The 25,347-nt window shown below is 40.9% G+C and overlaps 2 protein-coding genes across 11 annotated transcripts in view; one reads left to right on the top strand and one right to left on the bottom strand.

The window, feature by feature from the left end:
* Positions 1–5,321, top strand: part of ATP11B (ATPase phospholipid transporting 11B (putative)) — a 65,592-nt gene extending 60,271 nt beyond the window's left edge. For 3 of the 9 annotated variants that reach the window (XM_048313960.1, XM_048313954.1, XM_048313957.1), the window contains one exon: positions 2,869–5,321. In XM_048313960.1, the coding sequence (XP_048169917.1) occupies positions 2,869–2,902 (34 nt within the window). In that variant the 3' untranslated portion in view covers positions 2,903–5,321. Of the gene's footprint in view, positions 1–135 lie in introns of all 9 variants that reach the window. The other 6 variants (XM_048313961.1, XM_048313958.1, XM_048313951.1 and 3 more) reach the window with 4 other exon arrangements.
* A 1,227-nt stretch (positions 5,322–6,548) lies between these two features.
* Positions 6,549–25,241, bottom strand: DCUN1D1 (defective in cullin neddylation 1 domain containing 1). 2 transcript variants are annotated; one of them, XM_048313947.1, is made up of 7 exons: positions 25,097–25,241; positions 16,809–17,025; positions 15,377–15,545; positions 14,738–14,868; positions 10,599–10,681; positions 10,263–10,359; positions 6,549–9,275 (listed from the first exon to the last, which is right to left on the bottom strand). In XM_048313947.1, exons 1-7 carry the CDS (start codon positions 25,097–25,099, stop codon positions 9,196–9,198), a joined length of 780 nt encoding a protein of 259 aa, XP_048169904.1. In that variant the 5' UTR covers positions 25,100–25,241; the 3' UTR covers positions 6,549–9,195. The 2 variants fall into 2 exon arrangements, with proteins under 2 accessions (XP_048169904.1, XP_048169903.1); XM_048313946.1 differs by lacking the exon at positions 25,097–25,241 and adding an exon at positions 17,162–24,799.
* Between the last annotated feature and the right edge of the window lie 106 nt (positions 25,242–25,347).

Here is a 25,347-nt window from a genome sequence, read left to right as displayed (position 1 = left end):
TAGTACATTAGTCCCTTAAAGAAGTACATTTGCCCACTCTCGTAACACTTCTATCTCTTGCTCTCATAGACTTTCTCCTCACCTCTAGAGTACAAGTTCCCAGTCAGCCAAACTTTTCTTTTATTGTTACTTTAGATCATGGAGTTCATCGGATCCCTTCTATGCCAACGACAGGAGCATCCTGACTCTCTCCACAATGGACTCAGCCACTTGCTGACAGGGACATTTTTGAATGCCTTGTGGAAGCCTTGTGGTGCTCACACACCTGTAGCAGGTGCTGAGGCGAGTTCAGTGTCCGGCGCTGCCCTGGGAAAGCCCAGAGGGACTCCTGAGTCCAGGCAGGGCTTGTCTGGCCTGGCATAATCTGCACAGCAATCGCTTCCAGGATTTTTTCTAATTATATCTACAAATTGCTAAATAAGTTGGGTTTTTTTTTTTTAAGGAATGCTTTCACCTCTGACCATATGATCCTTTTTGTTGCTGTATGAGCAGATTGGAATCCTACATTTAATGCTTGAGTTGTCCCTGTAGCGCAATGACAGAAATCTTTCTCCTCCCAAATTTGAGTGATCCAATTTGAATCAATTTGAATCTCCACAATGAAACTTTTAAAAGTTGTGTTTTTCATGATGACCCTTCCCGTTAAACACACACATTCATTTTGAGCTGTCTTGCAGATGCTGTCTTAGCAGTTTGCAAATCAGTTTTGTTTTGTGGACGGTTACTGTATTCTATAAACAATCAGTTTAGTAATTTTGGGGAGTTAAATGCAATTCAAATATTTATGCTGGTGTATGAGTGGCAATTTATTAGCCATTGCTTTGAAAAACACTGTTAACTGAGACAAGTCAGTAATTTGGAATAATAAGGGATATAACAGTTCACTGTTCTCCTGAAGTACAATACAGAAGCCAGTCATCTTTTATTATGCCCTGTGTATTTTGTTAACAGTTCTGGATCCATGGAAAAATTTTTAAAGAATCTGTGGATTGAGCAGAAATCTCACTAGCATAAATTTTTTGAATTATTAATCCTTTTAAAGTTGGGGAATTTTTGCATGTTTTGTTGTTTTTCATGTATTTATATTTGGTCATGTTGTACTTTGAAGATACAATTAATGCTTAATTATCTTCGTCTGTCGGAGGAATCCGAGACCTTGATGGCAATGTTTTGATACCTAAGTATGCCAATAAAAACAAATTGCACAGTTGGAGCTCTGGGTGGTGCATCTTGCAGGTGCCCCCCCTGTCCCAGTACAAATGTGTCTGCGTGGTGGGGGCTGGGGAGCAGCAGCATTTCACTGTTCCCTCAGCCAGGGTGGCTGAACCCCCTGCTTGTCCTTGGATGTGGGAGATGAAGTGGAGGTGCTGCAAGGGTGCCTTAGGAAAGGTGCTGGGGAGTGGGAAAAGTGCTGCTGCTCCGGGACACCCCCTTTGGTCGGTCTCTGACAGTGAAGTCCCATCAATTACAGCAGTACTCTTCCTGTCAGACAGTTAAAGGTGTAAAGATCCATCTTAAAATTAGCTCTGGGTAAAAACTCTAAATCTGGGCTGCTGTAAACCTGACTGACTATAAACTGGGCTGCTGCCAGAGGAGTTACCCTGTTGTCATCCCAAATTCTCCCAAGTTCAATGAGCAAAGGAACAGGTCCCACTTTCCTTGGATCAGATCCTTTAGATGTTCCTTACCTATAAACAGCTCTGCTGTTCATTTTCCTGCCCATGACTTTAACTGGGATTATTTCAGCTCTCCTCTTGGAGCTTTGTTTTAGTGTTACTGCGTGGCAACTTCACTCTGACCTGAAGGCTGCAGGTACTGTGGAGTTCACAAGACCTCAGTGCTCAAGGCAGGGTCTGGGTAGCAAAGAAATTGTCATTGCAGCTTTGTTGTTAAATTTGTAGTGACTTGAACCTGCAACACACGAGGGATTTTTCTCACTGCTATAGATGAAGACCAGTTCAGAAATTAAGAAGCTTTAAAAATAAATTACGAGACAAGAAGAAGAAACAAAATACAGCAACCTTTCCTTTTAAATAAGTGTTTAATTCAGCGTTCACAGCGCATTTCTGTATCACGTCTTCAGATGCCTGAGTGCAGTGAAGCTTGAGGTTGAACATGTCAGTGTGCACTAGATCCCCCCAGTGAGTGCCCAGGGGATGAAGAATCGCTACCATTGAGCCTTGCCTTCTCAAGCAGCAGGTATGAACATGTGACTTATCCCACTGGGTATGGCTTAAAACCTGGATCTGGCTGGAGAGGCAATAACCTGATGGTCATCCATCCAGCCCCCCCCAGATCTGCACTAGTAGCAAAATACACTTGAATTTCATTCCTGTAACTTCCTTTGTATTTCGTATCTGTATAAAACCTGAGTTTAAAATAGGAATTTTCTTCCTACTAGTTTCTCCTTCTAGAAGTCTTTATGCTGCCATGGATACCTAGGAAATACAGAATTATTTTACTAATCAGATATCTGCTGTTTAGCTGTATTTTACACCTCAATCACAGTGTTTCACTTCTCAGCAGTGCTTGTTTGTCCATGTCAGGCACAGCATTGTCCTGTCAGTGTGTGTGACCGTGTGCCTTCATCCATCCATGTGGTTCGTGTGTCCTGCCCTGAATCCCAGACGGGCTCATTGTGTGCAGGGGAAGCAGAGGCTTTGCCATAAACCCCACTCCAAGCATTTCCATTGGCCCAGCTCTGTAGGTGATGTATTTTGGCTTTTACCACACCAGTGCATTCAGTAGATTTGCACAGAAGCAGCACAGTTGTGTACTTGAAGAATAATTTGCACTCATTATGTGTTTCTTTAAAACCTTCCATCTCCTCTCCTCTCCTCCCTTTCCCCCTACTTTCCCTTTTCCCAGTGTTTGTAAGGTTACCGAAGAAACTTGCATTTAAACAATTCAGGAAGGACTTAAGAATCCATCCCTCGGCCAAGGTATACTTTTCTATTTGCAGTAAATCTAAGTCAGTAATGTCTCATTGAGTAAGAGCATAAACCATGGTTTGAGTAAGGGCAGATTTTTTGGTGTGACAAATACTTTGTGTGGAAGTCACTGGGGTTTTGTGTTGACGGCACAAATCTTTTAAAAATGCTCTTATTCAAGGAAGAAGGACTTTGTGTATTTCTTTGGTAGCTGTAGGAACCAGTTCATTGTGCCCTGGGCATGGTGCAGAGTCCTTCACGAGGAAAAGTGAAACCAGCTAATTCAGTGTAATGCTGGCATTCACCTCCCAGTGACAGTGTGAAGGGATGGAGGAGGCTTTGCCATGAGGAGGAAGTGTTTTATTATTTACCATTTAGCCTTGAAATGCATAAAAGCCTGTAGTAGATGTTTGTAGTTCAAAGCAAGAGTGGTGTACACTCACTTTACTGTGCAGTGTCCCTAAGGAAGCACCTTCTCCACAGCCGCTCCCGAATGGGATCGTGTTCCCTGCAGGTCAGTTCTGCTTCTGGGAAAAACTGGGCTTGGTTCTGTTACTTAGGAAAACAGTTTCAGTTGCCAAACTCATGCTTTCATGAGGATGCAGTGGAAAACAACTAAGCGAGAAGATGTTCTGAATTGTTTCAATAACTAAAATGTAAATATTCCGCTTAAAAATATTCTATGTATTTTTTAAGATTACAGCAGGGGAGGGGGAACAAAAGCTTCAAAGGAAGGAATGCTGAAAACTTCAGCTTTTCATTTTCAGAATTATTTGAGAAAAGCTTGTGCAACTTAGAATGCATATTAAGCACCTATAATTTCTTATTGAAAATCTTTAGTAATACTTTCAAATGTGTATTTTTATGAACGTGTAACTTCTATATTGGAATATAATACCATTTTCTAGTGCTAAAGTGTCTTAAAGCTGCAGCCTAAATTATTTTTCATAGTTTCATCTGCTACTTCTGTACTTCTGAATATTTGTCATTTTGGTGAAAGTCAGTGTTTTAAAGTGCTCAAGCAAAACGTGCTTTTGAACCATTTAGTTCGAGGTTTTCAATTTTTTTTGTGTAGAATCCCTAATAAACTCACCATTGTCATTGCCCTCACCACTGCCCTGTTACACAGATGTCACTGCTTAAAGGAGCATTCCTAGAACTGGGCAAACCCTTCACCAGGGACTCATTTTAGCCTTTATCCTGCTCCTAAATTATTTCCCAGCCAGACTCTCTCGTTTGCAGCTCTAGGGTGGGGGATTTTTTCTGCAAATGTTTTTATTGTTGGTTGTTTCGTACGTTCCTTGCTTCTATTGTTTGTTTCCAGTGGCACGGTTTGGTTTCTGCTCTGGGAATGACTCGGTCGTGTAAAAGGAGGGCCGGGATGCTGGGGATGCTCGTGGCTCTGCCAGCTCTTGTGGCTCCTTAGCAGCGCGATTTGCCAGGCTTCTGCTTTCTATAGATTTCTTTCTATAGATTTCTTTCTCCCTTCAGCTCAGTGCTGCTCCAAAGGCATCAGGACTCGCTCAGAGCCGTGTGTGCTGCCCCGGCTGCCTGGTGCTCCTTAGGGGATGTTGTTGTTGTCACCGCCCGGCTCCGACTCTGCCCGCTCCGGTGTCCCCCAGCCCGTCCCAGCCCAGAGAGGCGCTGCTGCTGCTGCTGCTGCTGCTGCTGCTGCTGCTGCTGCTCCCGCTGCCGCCCGTGTCACCGCACAGCGCAGGGAGGGCCGAGGAGCTCTGCGGGACACGGGGAAACAAACGCGCTGCTCTGGGAGCCGCAGAGCGTGGCTTGGCTGAAAGAGACCCTGGCGGGCACCTCCGCGGCCTGGGGGTGTATTCATCTCTCCTCAGCAGTTTTCAAGGATATTACTTAAAACAGCAGCAGGTTCTCACCCTTTTTACATTTTGACAACAGGATAAAAGATGATCTGTGGAGCATGCAGTTGAAAATGGTTAAAAATGAGGTGCACCTTGCTGCAGGAGGCTCTTATTTGTATCTCAAAGAATATATTTTTACAAGTCCTAGTTGCAGTCCCATGACAGATTTCAGATTTAATGCATACAAAAATAACAAATCATCATCTAGACTCATGTTTTTAATGAAGTGTGATTGAGTTTGCTGATTTGAAGAAAAAAACTGGAATGGTCATCTCTGCAAGAAGTACCTTTTAAAAGATGTTGACCCTAACTTTAGGCAGACTAGGGGCATTGCCCATGGGAAATGAGCAATAAGTTAATGCAAAGAATTTTGGACCTCTGACACTGTGGCTGCCTCATGTTATTTTTGCTCCTCTGCCAGCGAGGCCATGTGCTTGCTCCTTGTACAGCTTGGTCAGTTGTTGTTTTGAAAATGGTTTATGAAAATTATATTTATTAAATAAAACTTTCACTTCTAGCTGAGTCATTGTTTTAATTACATAAGGGGTAGAGGAAGACGTGGCAGAGCAAAGCCAGGCTTGCTGCACCCAGGCCCAGGGTCAGTCAGGAACAGGGCTGGAGAGAAGTCACCAGCAAGAAAAAGAAAACCAACCTGGGTCTCTTCCCCACACAAGTTTTACAGCCCCCTCATCTCTCACCCTCACAGGTTCCTCACCTAATGATTTATCCCTCTGACTCCTGCCAGTTGTCCTTTGAACAGAGAAAGACTTGAAATGTTATATTCTGAAAACACAGAATTGAGTTGTCTTGGTTTTAAAAGACAGGTGTCTGCTAAGGAAGGCAGAAGCCTCCCTTGAAGTGGCAGATATAACCCCTTTCCCTCTGAGTTATTATAATTTTGAAATCAAGGGCCTTTAGGCAAAGATGTGGGAAATAAAAGAAACAGTTGTAGTCTCATGCAAAGCATTCAAATTGCATTTAGGCAGCTTTCACTGACTGAGAACTTCCACCAGCTGGGTGTTTTGTACCAGTTTCAATGGTCAGACTTGGGCCTGAGTTACAGGTGCCTATTTAGGAGCAAAAGCCTTGGTGTTTATTTCTGCAGATACTTCTACATGTTGGTACTAAACCAGCTCTGTACTTACAAAGCTAAGGCCTATTTTTGATAGATAAAATTATAATTACATCAGATATTTAATGGTATGGTCATCTCCTGGAGAGCTGAGAGGCCTGAAGGGCACCACGGGTTTTTGTTTAAAAGCCAAACCCAGTCAATTTACCATCCTCAAATAAAATCTACAGAGACTTCTGGCAACATTATTTAAAGTGTGAATGACAAAAGTTTATTAAATGCATTCTTTAAAAAATTGTATCTTTCTTAAATAAGGAGTCTCAGTACGGATTTCATCGTAAAACAGTTTTGAAGCAAGTCATAAGTTACTTATTAACAGGCTGATCAATAAAAATGTTGCTTCACTACTGAACTTGAGGCATATTTGAACCACTGCAGTGTGTGGGATCTTCCTTCACAGGCTGGGGAATGGCAGTGCCAAGAGCTGGGAACAAGGAAGAGGCGAGGTGGCAGAGCAGAATTTTTTCCCCAAATGAAAGACTTACCCTAAACTGTATTTTATGCAGAACACACGTAGTCCATGCTTTTTTTTTCCCCCCACACTCCCTAAGAGCACATTCTAGAAACAAGTTTTACAAATAATACACTGAAACAATGCAGTACAAACCTCAGTCATGGCAATTTCACTGGAGCTTTATTGCCTCTGTTGGTAATGAGAGGGATTGTAAGAAGTTACATTTTGAACTTACAGAGATATGTAAATGATGGGTTTTTACTAAATATAATCTCAAGATTGTTTTATATCAGGGCACTTCTAATTTTGTACATATTTTAATGTATAAAAACAGCTTACAAACTTGATGTTTGCCTTCATTTTTTTTTTCCTTGACATTTGGCAAAATTAAATCGATCCATTTGCAGGGAGATCATCAAATTGAAGACATAAGCACTTAGGAATTAAACCAATCCAAGTAAGCAACTGGCTGCATTCTTAAAAAAACCAAAAAAAACCAAACAACCCCACACATATATAAAGGAAAAAACCACATGGCCACATCCGAGCACGTTTCAGTACAAAATATTCCCTGTAACCAGGCATTTTGTCTTTAGAACAACACCCTGTTAAATCAATGTTCTTTCAACTTCAGTCGTTTTGAAAAACTTTAAGATGCCATGATAGCACAAATAACCCTTTTCTGCAACATAATTAGTCAAAGTTTTATGTATTTCTTTATAATTACACAGTAATTATAAGCATGTAGTACCAAACTGATGACAACACTATTTTGTTGGAAAGATCTTGCATTTGAAAGGAAGAGTCTCTAAAACACCGTGGCCTTTTGCCACTGCCCAGTCCCAGACTTTTTTGAGGGACAAGTCTGCATTGGGATGAAAAGCAAGTCAGTTCTCCTCTCCAAACACAGCATACTTGAACTAATCAATCTGAAACAGTACCAAAACCCTCAAGACAGAAAACAGCACGCAGAGATAACCTTGTCGAGCTTTTTTTTCCACCCCACCCACCCCCATAATTTCAAATCCCCATTTTTATTTACACAAAATTGAGAAAGGAAATACTGAAAGCAGCAAAACACACAGTTTTTGGCATAGCCAATGCCAGTAGCTGGAGAAAGTCTGCAATGTTTTTGAGGAGCTGTATTTTTGGAATAAATGCACAACTGGATTTGCCAAAAGGGCACTGCTGTAAGGGGAGCCAGCCTTAAGGTCAACTGCACAGAGTACAAATAAAAATTTTAGCTGTTTAATAGTCAATTTTTCCCTAAAATCCTTCTAGCATTTGCAAAAAATCGTGCTGCAGTTTAGTGCAAGTACCAATGACTCATCTCAAAAATAATTCTGGCCTTATCAGGGCACTATTTAGAGCATGGGCTTAAACCCCCTCTCCTCACTTGTAACTATGGTCTGTCTCCTCTCTGTTTTCCAGAGCAGAATTTATCAAATCTCTTCACAAGTAACTCAGTAAGGAGTAAAAGACCATAAAAGCAGCTAAAGAGCTCTTGTATTATTAAAGAATTGCATCTGCTAAAACCTGCTTTGATCCAAGTGACGTGATTCAGTCAAACGCAGCAAGACAGAAGTAGTGATGATCCACAAAATAATTTAAACAAACAAAGCCAGTGTAGTAGTTTGCATCTGATCTGTGCTTGTCTGGGAAAGCTTTACTCTTAATTTCTGTATTTGGCAACCACAGTGATATGTCAATTTAAGGAAAACTCAACAAAATAATTTAAAAAAGGGTGTCATCCATAATGGCAGTACCTCTATGTTACAAAGATTTAACTTACCAGGATCATGGTTTCAAAACCCAGATTCACATCAACCTCACCAGCTTCTTGTACAACAGGGCCATTTGCTTCATCACACCTCAGCCATAAAAGTCACGTCTCAATTTAAAATACTGTATTGTGTAGCAAACAGTTAAGACACAAATTCAGTATATTCAAGTGTTTGATTTCCACATAAATGAAAAACCTTTCTCTGACAGACAGATAAGCATTTCAAAACTGTAATGAAATCTGATTTCTTAAGAGAGTAACCTACAGAACACTGGGTTCTGTGAGGACACACAGCTCGTCCCACTGAGGGCTCTGCCATGGCCCACGGGATGGAAGTGCACGAGCTGTGTCGTCCCCCAGCTGTCCCCAGAGCAGCTGAGCCACGAGCAAACCTCAGCCAGGCACCAGAGACCCCCAATCACCAGCCCTGGGGCTCCTTGGTCATTGCTGTCATTGCTGTGACCAGAGACTCAAACTCAGACGACACCTGCACTTTTCCAGAAAAGAAAAAACTCGGACCCAGTACACTTAAATATATCACTCTTGCAGGAAGTGCTATCAGTACAGTCTTTGCAACTAGCCCCAAGTGTATATTTAAGGATTCTTTTAAAAATTGTTTTGATGTTGATCTGTATAATTCAGATGCCATACAACAGTTGTCTGATGATGACCAGCATTGTGCTTTATGTGAAATCAGAAACCTCAAAATAATTATAAAGCTTCTAAGACTTATGGGAGACGAAACTAGGGCGATCCACCAACAAAAAATAAATCCATGATGAAATCCACAATGTTGGAATTTTAACGGGCAGAGTGGTCCAGACTAGAAGAAAAGCCCAAACCACCAGTAGAAGAATGAAATATGATATGGTCCAAAATGTATCCTTAAAGGTTTGTCTCAACCCTCAGCCATATTGTGAGGATTGATCTTCAGTTCAGTCCAGCCAGCAGAAATTGACTGTGCAATTTTCCATTTCAGGTATTTGTACAGACTATGTACACTCTAGAAGGGTCCTTTAGTGCTACACTGTCGTACTTTTTGTCCCAGCAATTTGAGGGCGTGCAAATTCCACAAAGTCATCAATAAGAACTGGCCATGCCCCTATAAGAGAGAAACACCACAATATAAGAACTTGGTTCAATAAGGCATTCTTTCACAAGCTTCAGATCCAGACAAGCTATTTACTTTCCAGTATTAAACTAGGAAGAGTTTGAAGCAAAAAAGTACGATTTTATTTTTCTCCTTGAAATTTAAGAGCTGATTAAAGATTTCTGCTTCCTTTAAAGCCAGATAATACACATCTCTTTCAAGGGTCATCTTCCACACAAAAACAAAAAACTGACCAAAATCCTAACTCAAAACTGACAAGGGAATGAGGACAGTCCATAATTACTAAATAAAGTTGTAGAAGTTTGCTCCCCTCTGCTCTGGAGGTATCACAAGTTTAGTTTCACTGAACTGATGTGCTGCCAAGTGCTGAGGGTAATCAGCTGTTCCTGGCTACAGATGGACTGGAAGAGGAAAGATCGATACAAAAGTTTACAAGAAACACATTTGGTAGGAAGCAAGTTCTGTTCAGCAAGCCCTGTGTGCTGCCAGCTTCACTTCTATGTCAAAACATGTCCAAGCCTCACATAAACTGAAGCAACCAGACTTAAAAACATTCTCAGCTACGAAATGCAATAAGCAGAGGACCCTACAGGGAGATGGACAGACCATGGATCAGTAACTTGGATGAAGATGCCAAGAACTGCACCAACAGAGAATCTGTGGGTTTTAAATGGACAAATATCAGGGTTTGTCTCAGTAAGAAAGAATTTAGGTTTGTCTCAATAAGGAAGAATTGGTGTCTGAGCTTAGACAGAACAAAAAAAGAAAATGTATTCCATGAAAGTTTCAGCATTTCTTTTTTAAAACAGCAGTAACAGAGAGATGATTACAACATGCATTAAAGCATCCCTAACTGGACTTCAGATCACCAGTGATACTCCAATTGTGCTGTTAAAGACTGTGCCACAGCAGATACCCAGTAATAAATGCAGCATAAAACACAGTTAGAAGTTAATAAGAGAAAATGGAAATGTTTACCTTCCTCATCATAGTTAGACATATCATCTGCTATCATTGTACTAAAGTCTAGAAGAAGGTTCCAGGTATCCTTAGGAATTGATCTTTTATGATGTTCCTGTTTGGAGAGGTGGAAAATTTATATTTAAAAAAGACATACATTAAAACCCTATTACACGTTCGTTTTTACTGTCTCAGACACATCCATATCCCCAAAACGTATTTCTCTTGTACACACCATGAATACCTGGGATTTAGGTCAAGACAGTCTATTTCACCTACTCAAAAAGTTAAACATGTTTATCTTCCAAGTTCTGAAAATACTGCAGTCCAGATTATGTAAAGGTTTAAACTTACCAACAAAAATTTGTTCCACAAGTCTAGGAATTTAAATCTTCCATTAAGTACTAAATTCCAGTAGGCAATGGCCATTTCTAAATCTGTAATATTAAAATATATTACTTTTAGAGATATACATATCAAATATATTATCTCCACAAGTATCTAACACCAGGATGAACCATGTATCCATAAATGTGAAAATATTAAACTTGTATATACTCATGGATCCTTTACAAATAGGCAACCATAAATAAAGTGTTACACATATATATTTTGATACTATTATTTGAATACAGAACTGAAAATTGCCCATATTAATATCTAACATATCCAAAACCCCCAGGACATTTGATATGTCTTTTGCTATCTAACAATACTTCAGTTAAAAGTCAGCAAAATATTTTTGGTTAAAAATGCTATTGGCTTGGAAAGAAAATTTGTAGTATTTTGTATTGAGACTTTCATTTTTTTTTAATATATAAAATACAAGTTACATAAAACCATCTTTTAATGATTTCATTTTTAGAGCAACCTTATTACAGGTGCTGCCTTTCTAATGAGGCTTCTGTCAAGTTGCTCATTTATGCAGTCAAGATTTCCTTTTGAAAAAGAATCTTTAAGTAGTGTCCTTAAGCAGACAGGAGATAGTTGGTTTATTTGGTGGTGGTGGTATTTTGGTTGGGTTGAGTTTTTGCTTGTTTGCTTTAGTTGTTGGTTCGGGTAGTTTTTTGTTGTTTTGGTTTGGGATTTTTCTTCTTCTGTTTGTTGGGTGTTTTTTGTGGTGGGTTGGTTGTTTTTCTTTCAAAGCCTCCTGTTAAAATTCCTGTTTGTTTGGAATGAGTGAAGCCTGACCTGACACATTAGAGAGCAGCTCCCAACAGAGTCTGGTTAGTTTGGAGGGAGGGGAAGGACAGAGCCAGCTCCTCTCCCTGGGGTGTGCCAAAGGCTGAACTGCCAGGCATTCCCTGCTCAGGAGGGGCAGACAGGAGCTTGTGAGCAGATAAAGACATTTCAGACTCAGGTACACAACTCTGCCCAGAGTCAGCTGAACTACCAGGAATTACCAGGTAATTGCTCTGTGCTGCAGCACAAAACACCACTCACTGTGAATTACCAAATTCCACTCACTGTGATTTACCAAATTCAGTATTCTCAGCCAAGTACACACAGTGACCCCAAAAGGCTGCCTAGGTAAGTAGCCTCTTTTTTAACAGATGTTTTTATATATTTTGCAGTCTAGTAAATTTCTTCCATAAACAACCCCCTTGTGAAAGCAGGGGAGAAAGCACAGGATCAACTGCACACCTCAGGAAAAAAAAATAAAAAAACCCACACCAGTAACCCAAGAACACCACTCCCTTCCTTCCCCCAGGATGCCCACATATTTAAAAGAACCCAGGGAGATAGATCTTGGTAGATCTTAGCAAACTAAGTATGAAATCTGCATTGCTGGAGGGAAAATAGATGTTGATGGGGAGTTTCTGAATTGTTCAGTATCTCATATTAAAAGTTCTCAAACAGCAGAGTCACATTATGATACTTCCTGACCAAAGAATAAAATTGGTGAAGGATTTTCCAGCAGCTGCAAAGGCATTTGATTTCAGACAGAAGTGTAAGTTTGAATCTCAAGAAGCAGAGACAAATTAGACAGATGTCACTACACCTCAGTAAATAAAGCTGCATATGGAAATGGCAACTCATTCAAGACTGTAAAGGCTCAAAATCTCTCTTTAACAGGAGATTCAGGTACAAAAACATGCATTTTAGCTTTCAACTAAAACTACTGCCTTTCTAAAAATTAATAGACACAAACTTCAGAAGAAGCTGATCAGCTGCTCAAGGAAACAGATTAAAAACGGAAGTTTTATTTACTTGTGCTGCATTAATGGTGTGCATACAAAAATGCAAGGTCATCAAATCACTGCATTTTACAGTGGGGTTTGTAAACAATCACTATAAACAAACTGTGCATTCTGACATATTTATACAATTTTGAGATAATTCTTGTGGGTAAGCAAAGGCTGTTAAAAGCCAAATCTCAGGATGCTGCAACCTCAAACTCATTATATGAGTCCAAACATGTAAAGCATGATGACATAATGCCTTGGGACAAACTACATTTTAAAAAAGAAATTATATGAAATAACAAAATTGGAAGGTAAATATATAATTGTAGGTTTCTGTAAGTGTGAGAATGCTCACGGAAATCCTCCTGGATCAAACATAAGAGTCTCGAAATACATCCTCCATTTTGAGTTTTATCCAGAGAGATGCAAGAGAAGCAAACAATGTTTGAGATGAACACCAGCTACAGGGAAGTCTCCAATGAGATGCAAATATCACAAGAACTTTCCAGACACCCACAGTACATACACAGTAGTAAGGAATTATGCAGAGGAAATATATTTCCAGAACTGTGCCTGAACTACTGCACAATGTTTGCAAGATTAGAGGTCAATATACATTAAAATCAATTTGCAAGTTCCTACAAGCAGTTATTTAGACACACCAAAATTAATTGCCTAACTAGGAGTACTTACTTTGCAGCTCTGTACTTCTCCCAGTATTCTTTTGCTCCAGGGTTTCCAGAATTATTCTGCCCTGTTGTAAATTCATGCCTAGAACTGTGTATTTATGAGCACCGAAAGGGCTGATGAGCATCCAGACTTTAAGCTCAGGTCTACATCACTTCCAGACCAAGACTTAAAAACAATTAAAAAAACCTACCTTACACTATGTATATGCTATATGGATCTCAGAAAACTATACTTGTCTGGCACTGCTAGAACTTAACCTGCACGAAGAAGCTTTATGATGAACAAGAAATAAAGCAAGTGAATCAATTTTCCTGGTAAATAAATCCCACAATTCAGTTGTTGTCCCTACTTTCCTTGTTGTACCAGCCTAAAAAAATTATTATGACTTCCTACAAGAAATACGAATCAGCCTATTCATTTATCTGCATGATTCAGAAATTACTACAAGCATGCACAAGTATTTTCAAATGGATTAGCAGCACTTCCAGCTTCTTGGGATACAATGAAATTCCCAATCCACTGAAAACAACAAACAAGATACAGCAAGATGTCAAAGAAGGACGCAGTCGAAACCAAGACAGAGAGCTTTTGCTTCTTTACTTATTTTCCAATACTCATTTTAAGCCAAAAGTTGGTCTATACGTAAAAACCAATTAAACTAAAGCAGAAAGGTAATCTTCACACAGCCTGGGAATGCAAAGCTGTCCAGCAGCAGCCAGTTTAGAGCACTTTCATTACTGAGATAAACAAATTCACAAGCTGCCAAGGAAGAACCTACCAGCCCTGCAGTATTGTATTACTTCTCAAAAGCAGAACAATTAACTTAAGAAGTTACAGTATCATGAAATGCTAGTAATGGCTAATATCCAAATCACACTGTAGAGAAATGAATGTGTATTCTGGCTGTTTAACATCACTGCTCAAAAGAAATTTTTATTCCCTCATTTTTGTTGTTTTGAATAGACAGAGATAGAGTTTGTTCCTTTAATTCCATCCAAACTGTGGTGTTTTGAAATTAGTTTTATTAAGTTATTCTTCCACTCCACCTGTTACACCAACCAAAGCCACACTTAGCATGTGAACTCTGAAATAATGGCAAAAAAGCCTTCAGTGAGGTAAGGGGGAAAAAAACTCTGTAGGGAGACAGCGCCAGGCATCAGGCCCAGAACACAGGAATCCATTCGTACCATTCCAATTCTATTCTGCTAAGACATTTGCAAGCATTTTTGGTGTTACAAGGGACTGTACAAATGTGCTTACACAGAAAATGGTTTTACAGCTTCAATTTATCCTAAAAGTAAAAATTCAATTAATCTGTTCAGTGCTGCACATTCTAAGTGGTGTAATTATGTCTTCAATGTAAGACCATAATCCATTGTGCTTACTGAAAACTGCACTTTGAGTGAAAGAATAAACCCTCTCTCATAAAATTCTGTAGCCTTTATTAATAATCAATTTTAACACCTTAAATTGACATCTATATTTCAAAACACAGAGATGTGTTTCATCCCAAGGGTGATTATCTTTCAGATTCATTGGATCACAATAATACATTCATCTGCTGCTTTAGTCATTTCCAATATTCATGAACAAATGCTTATAAATAAGAATACATACCTAAACCTTTCTGTCCCGGGTTCTTCGCAAAGTTGAAAGTAAATTGATAAAAATCCTTAAATCTTCCTGGCTCTTTTAATTCTTGTTCCATTTTAGGAATCTGGGCCTTCAGTTTTTCTATGCTGTCACATCTGCATTTTAAAAAGCACGTTTATTTATTCATTATTCCTTTTGCCATAAAAACATGAGCTAAACAAAAATCTATAAACTATTTGTGGAATACAATACAATTATCAAAACAGAATTCAGGAAGCCTTTAATGAGTCTGCACCTCTACAAGAATTTAATTTTTTTGTTGTTACCTCTTCACATTGCATTTGCACATATATCTGATATATCAGGTTCTACAATCCACAAGATTTTTAGGAAAATGTGATAAAGACTCCTGCGCTCTCACAAGGCAGAGAAACCCCAGGCCTACCTGAGTGCAGCCCAACATCCCTGCTCTACCTGCCAGAGCAGCTCTGTGCCAACCACCACACAATGCTCACACAACCAAGGTAGGGCTGCATTTTTCCAGAGGCAGACAAGTGATGCTGGGCTCCGAAACATCTCTGAAAGGACACCATGACTGAGAATTCCCCAAAACAGGAACTGATGGTGACCACTGTCACCATCCAACACTCAGTGAACACTTACCCCAGCTCAGTCATTCCATCCATGAATTCCAGCTTTGAAAATTCACACTGTGTTGCAGCCCGGAATTTCCATGCAATGATGAGTACGGTGATGCTGGCTGGGTCAAGAGCTAGGTCATCACAGAACTGCTGTATACCATCTATACCAATCTTATTTTCATCTTGTGGATCTTTGGGGCATAAAAGTAAGTATCAAGAAAAACAGGTATTTGAAAAAGCTGATTTGTTCAACAAGTATATTTAAGACATGGAAACATTTTCAAGAAGCCATTTTTGGGATCAGCCCTTGTAAGAGAGTATTTTAAAAACAAAATTAAATGAGTATTCCCAATGGTTAAGCTTTTAAACAATTGAGGCAGTCACTGCAATAAAGCCTCCCATACAATGAAGCTCGTGTTATTTTCATTGAGAGACAAAAGCACCACAAACATTTGTTTTCTGCCTAATAATATGCAGGATCTTCTGACTCATTCCCTACAGAGCAGTGGTTCTCTCCCCCCAGCACACTCCATTATTGGCCTCTTTGGTAAGACTGATGATCTGAGTTCCATTATAAGCCATTCTGCAGTGTTCATTTCCAAGCTGTACCAACACCCAAATCTGCCCATCCACTGCCACCCCAACAGCAGATTTAGGCACTTCCTGGTACCACCAGCATGCATGAGTTTGGACATGGTAACCTCCAGGGGAAGGTTACACTGCCCCATTACCAATTCCAAGTCAGCCAGGCCCACTCCTCTTTCCATGAAGGAATCAATATCTGGTCTGGAAGTGAGATGCTCACATTTCAACTGCACTAACAAAGATCTACTGATGCAAGCCAACACAGACTTCAGAAAAATGGTATTTGGATTATACATATAAAACATAGGAAAACTGTCAGAACACACAACACTCATTTTTAGATTTTTTTTAAGTGCTAAAACACAGGATTTGTTCTGCTGTACTGAATCCACTTTACTTCGTGCGGTAGGATATCAGTTGAACTCTGGCTATATAACAGATAAAGAGACTTTGTTTTCTTTTACACTCTGTTTGTAAGAACAAGCTGAATAAAAATTAAGGCAGAACCCATTCCTGGTATGCAACCTTTCACTTTGTCAGATCAAGCTTGTGTGATGTGCTTTCCCCAGGAGAACAACCTAAAATCCTCGTTAAGCATTACAATTACTCACTGTACACACTATTCCAGCTCAGACCCTAATGTCCTATAAATGTCGGTACATTTGGAGCACATAAAGCAACTGCATGTAATCCCTGTGAAGCAGAAACCTACCTATATTTCCCTTCTAATTTGTATTACTAGTATAGAAAAACAAAGCTGAAAGAGTCAGTTAAGATTTCCCAGCACAAGAGCACAGCAGCACCAATACACTGTAAATAAGAATTATATATACAGCTAGGAAATAAGCCTTAAAATTCAGGGTACTCACCTTTGTATCTGTTATATAGTTGTTCTAACTTCTTTCTGTCCAGTGATCCTTTAACACTCTCTCGTATATAAAGTTCAGGATTTTGGAAAAAGTTGTCTGTTGCAACATCTAACTTCCAGTCATTTTGAGACAGACAACTCACTGCTGTCTTTTCACTAGATTGTGTGAAGACCATAAACTGACGCACTTTATCCTTCTGTGATGATTTCAACTTGTTCTAGTGAAAACAGACAATACTGTAACTAGAAATGTCTACTGGACAAGAAACCCACAAGTAAACAAAAACCAGTCTCTTCATGTTTTTTGAACCAGTATCTGTATCATTTTCCCAAGCAATTAGGATATCAACATACTTGATCAAGTGCTTCCAGAAGCGGGGCAGAGCAGCCACTGAACAGCTCAGCACCACTGAGCAGCAGACTGGTGTCCTTCTGGTCCCAGCTACTGCAGGACCAGGGCCACACCTGGAACGGGATCTCCTGAGGTGGTGCCACTTGAGGCAGCAAGGGACTAGGCTGGGTCATCCATGAGCTACACACTGAAATAATACCTTAAAGACCTCTTTCTTTTTTTTTAAGAAGTTTTTCACTTTGAAGGTCCTCAACTCCACCTACATAATTTGCAAAACATTCCTGCGAGGAGGCATTGTCTCCATTTCACAGGTGCAGCAACTGAAGCAAAGAAAAAAAAAAGGCAATTGTGCCTGAGGCAGGTGGGGGAGTGAGTAGCCAAGGTGAGAGCTCTGGAATTCCAGGCCTCCTGCCCAGACCCAGAGACGTCTCGCCCTGGTCTAGCCCAGAACTGAATGCAAACTTGCTGCTAGTAGCTTATCAGCAGAGAGGGATTCCCAAGGATATTTCTGACTAGGAGAAGCACACTTGGTATTTCAAGGGTACGAGTTACACAAAACTAACTGCTGATCAGGAGAAAGCAATAACACAACTGCACTACACCCAAATTCAGTTCTGCAGTTCACTCACAATATGGTCAAAGCAAAGACTCCCAACGTTACAACTTGGTAAATTAAAGTTCTGACAAAATTCTAAGTCAGTATTGGATTTCTTACATGGCACAAATATTTCATTTTTAGCTTACCTTGTATTCTAACCAAAGCTTGTATACTCTGTTCATTATTGTATTCGTACTTTCAACAGCTCCTTCTCAGGGAATATGGAGAAAAAGGGCAAAAAAAATCCCAAGACATGATAAAATTCAGCCAAAGAGTGAATGATTTAAGAGCAGTATGTGGTCACGCTCTTAATTCCAAAGGATAATTAGTGTTCAATTACATTATCATTAGAAAAAAGAACTAATGCTTCAAACACAAATTCATCTGTCCTAAAAGTCAGGATCAGTTTTCTGTGGCTTGATGACAATGAGTGTGAACACTATTATTTGTAAGAATAGTTAAGTTACCAGCTTCAGAGTTACACCATTAAAAAAAATACAAAAGCATCACATTTGGTTTAAGCTGACACCCACATAATATACTAAATAGAACAATACCCTTAGTTTAAGCATCCTTTAATTAAAAAAAAAAAAAAAAAAAAGGACCCAAACCAAACCCACCCTGTATCTACAACACTTAACTGAAGTCAAACTTTTAGCTCAGACTGCAGACTTCAAACAGAGTGATATTAATTAGGCTGTACCATTTTTAAAGCTATTATGTGTTGCTGCATTATTTCAGTTTCTTGACCAAGTTTGTCACACTGGACCTTTGGCTACAAACACATTTCTGAAACTGAGATTTTCAGTTGTGGTTCCAGGTAAAGGCCAGGCCATCGGAGCAGGTCCTGTGCACCCCATTTGTGCACACTAGGCTCCACACCAGACATTCAGCACCTTGCACTACTGAGCTCAGACTTTCACAAAAATCACTTACACTGACAAAGCCGTGTGGAATGACTTCCAGAAATGACTAATGGATTTTTAGTTGCAGCTTTTTTAAATGTACTGCAAACTCAGATATATTAAAACAAACCATTGAATGAAATCCCAAATGAAGACGAAACAATCCCAAATTTAATTTTCTTTATCAATTATCAGCTTCCTCTAATCAGTTCCACACAGCCAGACTACTGCATCACCACAGACTCAGTTTCACTATAGGGCAGCCATACTTAATTATTTTAGCTTTTCTTTTCTTTTTTTCTTTCTTTTCTTCACAAAGCTGGTGCCTTTAGTTTTTGGGGTTTTTTTCAACATGTACACATAAGTATGCATAGCCCATTTAATAGCAAGTACTCTGTAAAACCACAAGAGCCTTTGTTCTGCCCTGCTCCTGCAAGGGTGAACTCCAAAAGCAGTGACATCCCACAAAAAGTGAAGGAACAGGTTTAAATAGGCTTTACCATCAAGGCCCAGGACCACAGAAGGTGGTGTGTTTTGCATCTCATGCAATTTGTGCAATTTGTTAGATCAAAAACCTGCAGCTTAAATGCCTTTCATGATAAAATTTAAACTCTACATATGTACATGAGATCTTCCCATGCTTGGGGCTCCCTAAGTGATAGTAACAACATAAAACCTTTTTAAAAGATCAAAATTGCAAAGAATCAAGCAGCTAATTACACTCATCAGTACAACATTCAGTAAGGTATAAGATGCAACAAATCACACTGCTCAGACATAATCTTTTTCTTGAATAATCATATTTTTCCTGGACAAATATGAGTTTATTTTTAGTGAAGAAGTGCCAAAGCCCTTTCTTTATACTTGATGAATGTTTCTACAGAATCTTGCCAATGTGGACAAGACACTCCACAACCTAAGTGACTGGACACTCTTTGCAGGCCTACTACAGGACAGCAAGAGATAGAATTACTGCTTAGAATTACTGCTGAGTTATTATTATTCTATTATAGCTCTTCTTTCAGCACATTAAAAACCCACACTTCAAACACGAACAGGTTCCAAACCTGCACTTTTAAGGGCTATTTCTAGACACTGAGCACTAACAGTCTATTATTGTTTTAAGTGCAATACAGAGCAGCACACAACCTTTAATCCTACAGTCATCGGGCAACAAATACCTGACAATGAAACTGTGCTCACTGTAATGCAACACAATCCACTTAAAACATCTCAACTTTAACACTGGAAGATAGAATTTTATTTAACAGATACATGTCTTGCTTATGTATACAAATGAAAACCAGTGGAAAGCAAATGAAACAAATTTGTACTGTTATTTCTTGGGTTAAGAGGAAAAGGAAAAATGCAGTTCTGCAAGCCTTTGATCAAGTTTGTGTGGTATCCAAGCTACCTTTCATAATAAGGATGTCACAAGACAGATAACCTTACTTTTAAAATACAGAATAACTTCTCCAAATGAAAAGTTACTTTGTGTAGGTTCATAAAACTACACTCATTCTAATTAACATCTGGTTGTATAACACTGATTTTAAAATGAAGATTTGCCTCTTACCATAAAGTACCAAATTTGAATATTCTAATTCAATAACCTTTTCTTGATCAGATACTTCAGTGAAAGACTACAAATAAAAAAAGAAAAATACTTGGACTTTTATTTCCCCAAGTACTTTTTTTTTCCTAGTCTTAGGAACAAAAAATGCTAGAACTTCTCTAGCAACTCTGATTACAGCATTGTTTTTCCTTATCTTCTGCACTTCATTTTTAGTCACCCCAGATTCAAAGATAAGGTCTGCACACTGGTCAACAACATTTTGTGGACAAGCTAACAGCCAAATGAGGGCTCCACTCTCCTGGATAATGTTCATGGGAAACAGCACCAACCTTTGTCCCACACTGCCTGGATGGGAGAGCAGAGGATTCCTACTAGAGCCCTGTTCCTGGACTTGGCTCGAAGGTCACAAGCGGCCACCAGCGAGACAAGCAGGGCACGATGAGTTTTGCTGCCCAAAATTCCTTGTGGCCCCCAAGGAAGGCATTCACCCAGTCACTCCTCAATGAGCAACTGCTTTTCACCTTTCCCTTCCCAGCCACTGATACAGATGATCCGATTCCTGCTAGTTTCACTGCTAAGTAAAGCAATTTGAATGATGTGACATCTGTGCTTTTGTTTCAGACAGGACTCAAAGAAAAGCCTGTTAAGTTCTCATGCATGTGACAGGTAAAAGCCTTTTCTAAAATAGTATCAACCTCCATAAAGTCTAGGCCTTTACACTGACTGCATTCAGACTCCAGCAAGAGCTGTGGCTGCGGGAAGCACCCCTGCACTTCCCAAGGACCCCGCTGACGTCAGTTCAATCCCAGAGGCTCGGGCACCCTCACCCGATGCCACTTCTGTCACGCCTTGATGTGACACGAATGGCCAGGGGAGTTCTGCTTTCTGAATCATCCCACCTTGGGCTGTATCCATGAAAGGAACCACGAGACACCTACAAATGTTTGGTTTACTGCTAGTATTCAACAAATACATGGCTAAAACTTAAAAGGCAAAATCATAAGTATTTCTCTTTGTTTGGCAAGAAAACAAAAGTTAATTACAACAAAAATCTACAAATACACAGAACCGCATTTTAACCCACCAACAGCAATGGCACACAGGTATACTACCAAAAAAATCTAAATTAAAGAGAAAAGCAATTAAAGTAAATAGCCACCGTTTCTGCATAATGTAAACAAACATGTCCTTCAACTACATTTTATTTTCCACAGCAGTTTCTCTAAGAGAGGGCACACAAAGTAAGAAAGTCAGGACACTTGCAAGCTTCTGTTTCAAACTGATGTGAAATCCACTTGGCTGCAGTGGAACAGAACAAAAACATTTACAAAGTCTGTTGGGATATAAAATCCAAGAGAAAAATCACAAGCAACACAAAATTGAAGCTGTTTTCCACGCTCTATAATGTTCTTTTAGTGGATAAAATAATTCCAGTATTTGCATGCAGGCAGAAGGTCAATATACAGAAGATTGCAGGAGATAAAACGGTAATTCATGCTAACCTGACAGGTGAAAGAAACATCAAAAATCAGGGCTTTTCCAAATAAAAAAGGACAACATAAAGCAGCCAGTTGTTTAGCATTCTTAACTCTGGTCTGGGGCAGAAGCTCTATTCATACTGTATATTTGCATTGGCACCATAAAACACGAGTAAAATATCAAGAGCTACATAATAAATTTCACACCTTGTTCTCAGAGTAGTTCATATTCTTGAATATTTTTTTCATGGCTCTAGTTAAAAGTGATTTAAAGCTTTAGTTCAAAGGGATCTCTGGTAAGCTAGGAGAGGAAACAAAATCATGCACCGTCTTGTCTAGCACTCTGACTACTCCATCCTTAGTGTAATGCCAAGAATCTAAAGCTGTACTATGGGACAACCAAACCTCAAATATTTAATATCAACAAACTGCTACAGACATGCATATTCACCACAGAATACATGCATAAATAGCTGGCCTTGCAAAATAGCTTGTTGAGTTAAACACTACATAACAATGTCATGAAGTATACTAACATTACAGGAGACAGCGTCAGACACGAAATTCTTGTAATATTAAATTTTACAACTTCCTGTCAGCTGAGGTTTGCAGTAAGAAATTAAGTATTTATCAGCACAGAAATATTCTTCAGAGAACACAAACTGGACAATGTAATAGATAAGGTAAATAGAGACAAGGTTAGCACTTGGCTCTGGACAAAGAGAATCACACACTTGCCTCGAGTACCACCCACAGTTCTAAATTCATTAGGTCATTCAGAATTGTACAGGCAGTAGCTCTTCTCCTGAAGATGGCTCACAGCAAAATGGACCAGCTTACTGCTCTGCCTTGGTTCATGGGCACACCATTGTCCTCAGGATGAGATGAAGCAGTAACACACTAACAGGGAAGGTGAAGGACACCACTTCTACAGGTGCTGCTCAGTCAGCTCAGATGAAGAGTGGGTAAGAAAGGCTGACTGCTCTCAGCCCTCCAATGTATACTGCCAGGGTGGTGTCCCTGAGTGCTGAACAGAAACACTTCTCAAGTTACCTAAAAGGACAGAGCCCAACAGGCTGCTTTGTCCAGATATGGGACAAAGACAGACAATCTCTGTCCTAAAGGCACAAGGCTCTGGCCATACGGACACTGGTGAGACTAAGCCAGAGCCAGCAGTGCTGCATGGACAGGTGGGAGCCAGGCCCCAGCTGTGGGAGGCTGTGCCATGGCACTTACTGTGCTGGACAAGCCACCTGACCACAGCCACTGGAAGGTTGAGCAAGAGCAGTTGTGTACATGGGCAGAAAAACAGGACATTGAATCTCATGTTTCTGGATGGGCATCCTCAAATCTCTGTGAAGTCTCCCGACCTTTCCCCTAACCAAACAGAGGATTTTGACATACCACAAGTATAGGTACAGAATCCTACACCTGGGCACTGGAAGCTGTCCATACGTGTATTTACTGCCTCTAAAAGCTGCAGCCTGTCATTTAGTCCCACTTCAGTGTCTATGTCATCCTTTCACCTGGGTGCTGGAGTCAAGAAGCACAACCTGGAACACAGTTGTTTGCACAGGGCCTAACAGCTCTGCTCAGGGCCATGACTGGAGTATTCACGTACCCCCTCCAATCTGATAAACACCAATCTACCAGTACAGAATTGCTACACAGAATACGTCTGCTGGTTCTTTAGTTAAGTGTTTCCAAGAAGACCAAGCAGGCAGAACTGTGCTGTTTCTCACAAAAAGTTATTCTCAGAATAATAAGCCTCACTCTTTCTGTTATGATGCTACTTCCTACAGTATTGTTCAATTTAAATTCCTAGTCTCGTAGACAGCCAATAATATAAGTTCGTACAAGACATCAACTGTCTACTTCATCAACTGTGTATTTATTTTGCCTACCTACACTGGACATACTGTGAGACAGCTCTAGGTGATTTTTATGGAAAAAAGTCTTCATAAAATGTTGTGTAACATTACTGTGTAAGCACTATTTGAGACAGTCCCAGACCTGCAGAATTACAATAAGACACCTTCATAGTCTGAACTTTAGTCAGACTTCAGTCTTAAGCTCTCATAAAAAAACACAAATGAAGATCTACATCAAACTATTCAATTAAAAATTATACTAGTTACATAGTGACAAGTTCATTAGAGGTCTGCACACCACTAATTTAAATGCTGGCTAACCAAATTTTTATGCCAACGTGACTCCATCAATTAAAGGTGACATTCTAATTTTTTTAATATGTTTTTAACACTACTTGTCAGAATGATATTAGCAGCAGGTATAAAATATCTTTATGCCAATAAGCATACACTAGTAGATCTTAAGACTCCCTCCTACACCCTTCCTAAACTACACACTGCTACCGAAAAGTACTGCTTTAAACTGTAAAGGTGTAGTAGCTAAAGCTGTTACAACATTTGAATACGGAGAAAGCCTGGAAGTGCTACTATAAACTGTTCCCTCTGGTGCATAATTCACTGTGCAAGGAGCCAATGAGGACCCCCTTAATTAAACTGAAGAAATATAGTTTTCTTTTGTTTAGGCCAACAAAACCAGCAAATGTTGTTCCAAACACTGCAGTTTCCCCCCTACAAGAAGCACGGGAGAAAGTCAGTCGATTTGGGAGTCCGCTGCAAATCCTCAGCTATAAGAATAGTATTACAGAGAAGTATAAGATAAACCTTTACAAGACCTTTACTAGGAGAACCTCTACAAGGCCCTCCTTTAGAACACTTCTATGAATAAAACCAACCAAAACCCTAAAACAATTATCCAGAAATTCTCCAACATAATCCCAGCTCAAGGAGCATCAACACCCCTAAGTTTCCCTATGAACTGACAGCACTTAATGGGCCCTGAGACGCCTGAAATCCTGAGGAAAAACTCCGAGCACCCCCTGTTCCTAGCAGCCCCCTGCACTCCCTCTCAGTGCGGCTGCAGGCACAGGGCAGGCGCAGGGCACAGACCGCACAGAGCTGCCCACAACACGGCCGCTGTCTCGCAGAGGTGCCTGAACCCTCACACCAGGTGCCAGCGAGCTCCTCCCCGCAGTGCGGGGCCTGGCGGGGCCCCGCGGGTCGGAGGCCTGGGCGGGATCCCGGCGCCCCCCGCTTAGGCCCCTGCCCGGAGCAGCCCCTGCCGCCCGCCCCGCGACCCCGGCCCGGGCCCGGGCCCCACACGCCAGCCCTGCCGTGCCCGGCAGGAGGACAAGTAGCCCCCAGGCCAGCACATCGTGCCCGGCTGCGGAGCTCCAACACCGGCCCTTCGGCCACTCCCGGACACCCAGCGCGCCACGACCAGGCCGCGCTGCCCCTGCCCGGGCCCGAGGTGCCGCGCCAGGCCCAGAGGGGCCCCGGGCGGCCGCTCACCATGGTGGGGGCTGTGCGGGCCTCTCCCCTCCCGGCTCGGGCGGACACTGAAGGCGGCGGCGGCGGCGCTTCCTCCGGCGGCGGCGGCGGCTCCCGGCTCCTCACGGGCCCTTCCGCCGCCTTCACCCGCTCATGCGCAGTGCGGGGAGCCGGAGCCCTCACGGGGGGCGGCCCCGGCCCTCGTTCCCCGGGAGCGGCGGCAGCGAACGGCGGGCGGCCCTCGCTCGGCGCTGAGGCTGCGGCGAGCACCG

The sequence above is a fragment of the Corvus hawaiiensis genome, chromosome 10 (assembly GCF_020740725.1).
Source record: "Corvus hawaiiensis isolate bCorHaw1 chromosome 10, bCorHaw1.pri.cur, whole genome shotgun sequence".
Classification (NCBI taxonomy): domain Eukaryota; kingdom Metazoa; phylum Chordata; class Aves; order Passeriformes; family Corvidae; genus Corvus; species Corvus hawaiiensis.
This window is presented reverse-complemented; position numbering and strand designations above follow the sequence as displayed.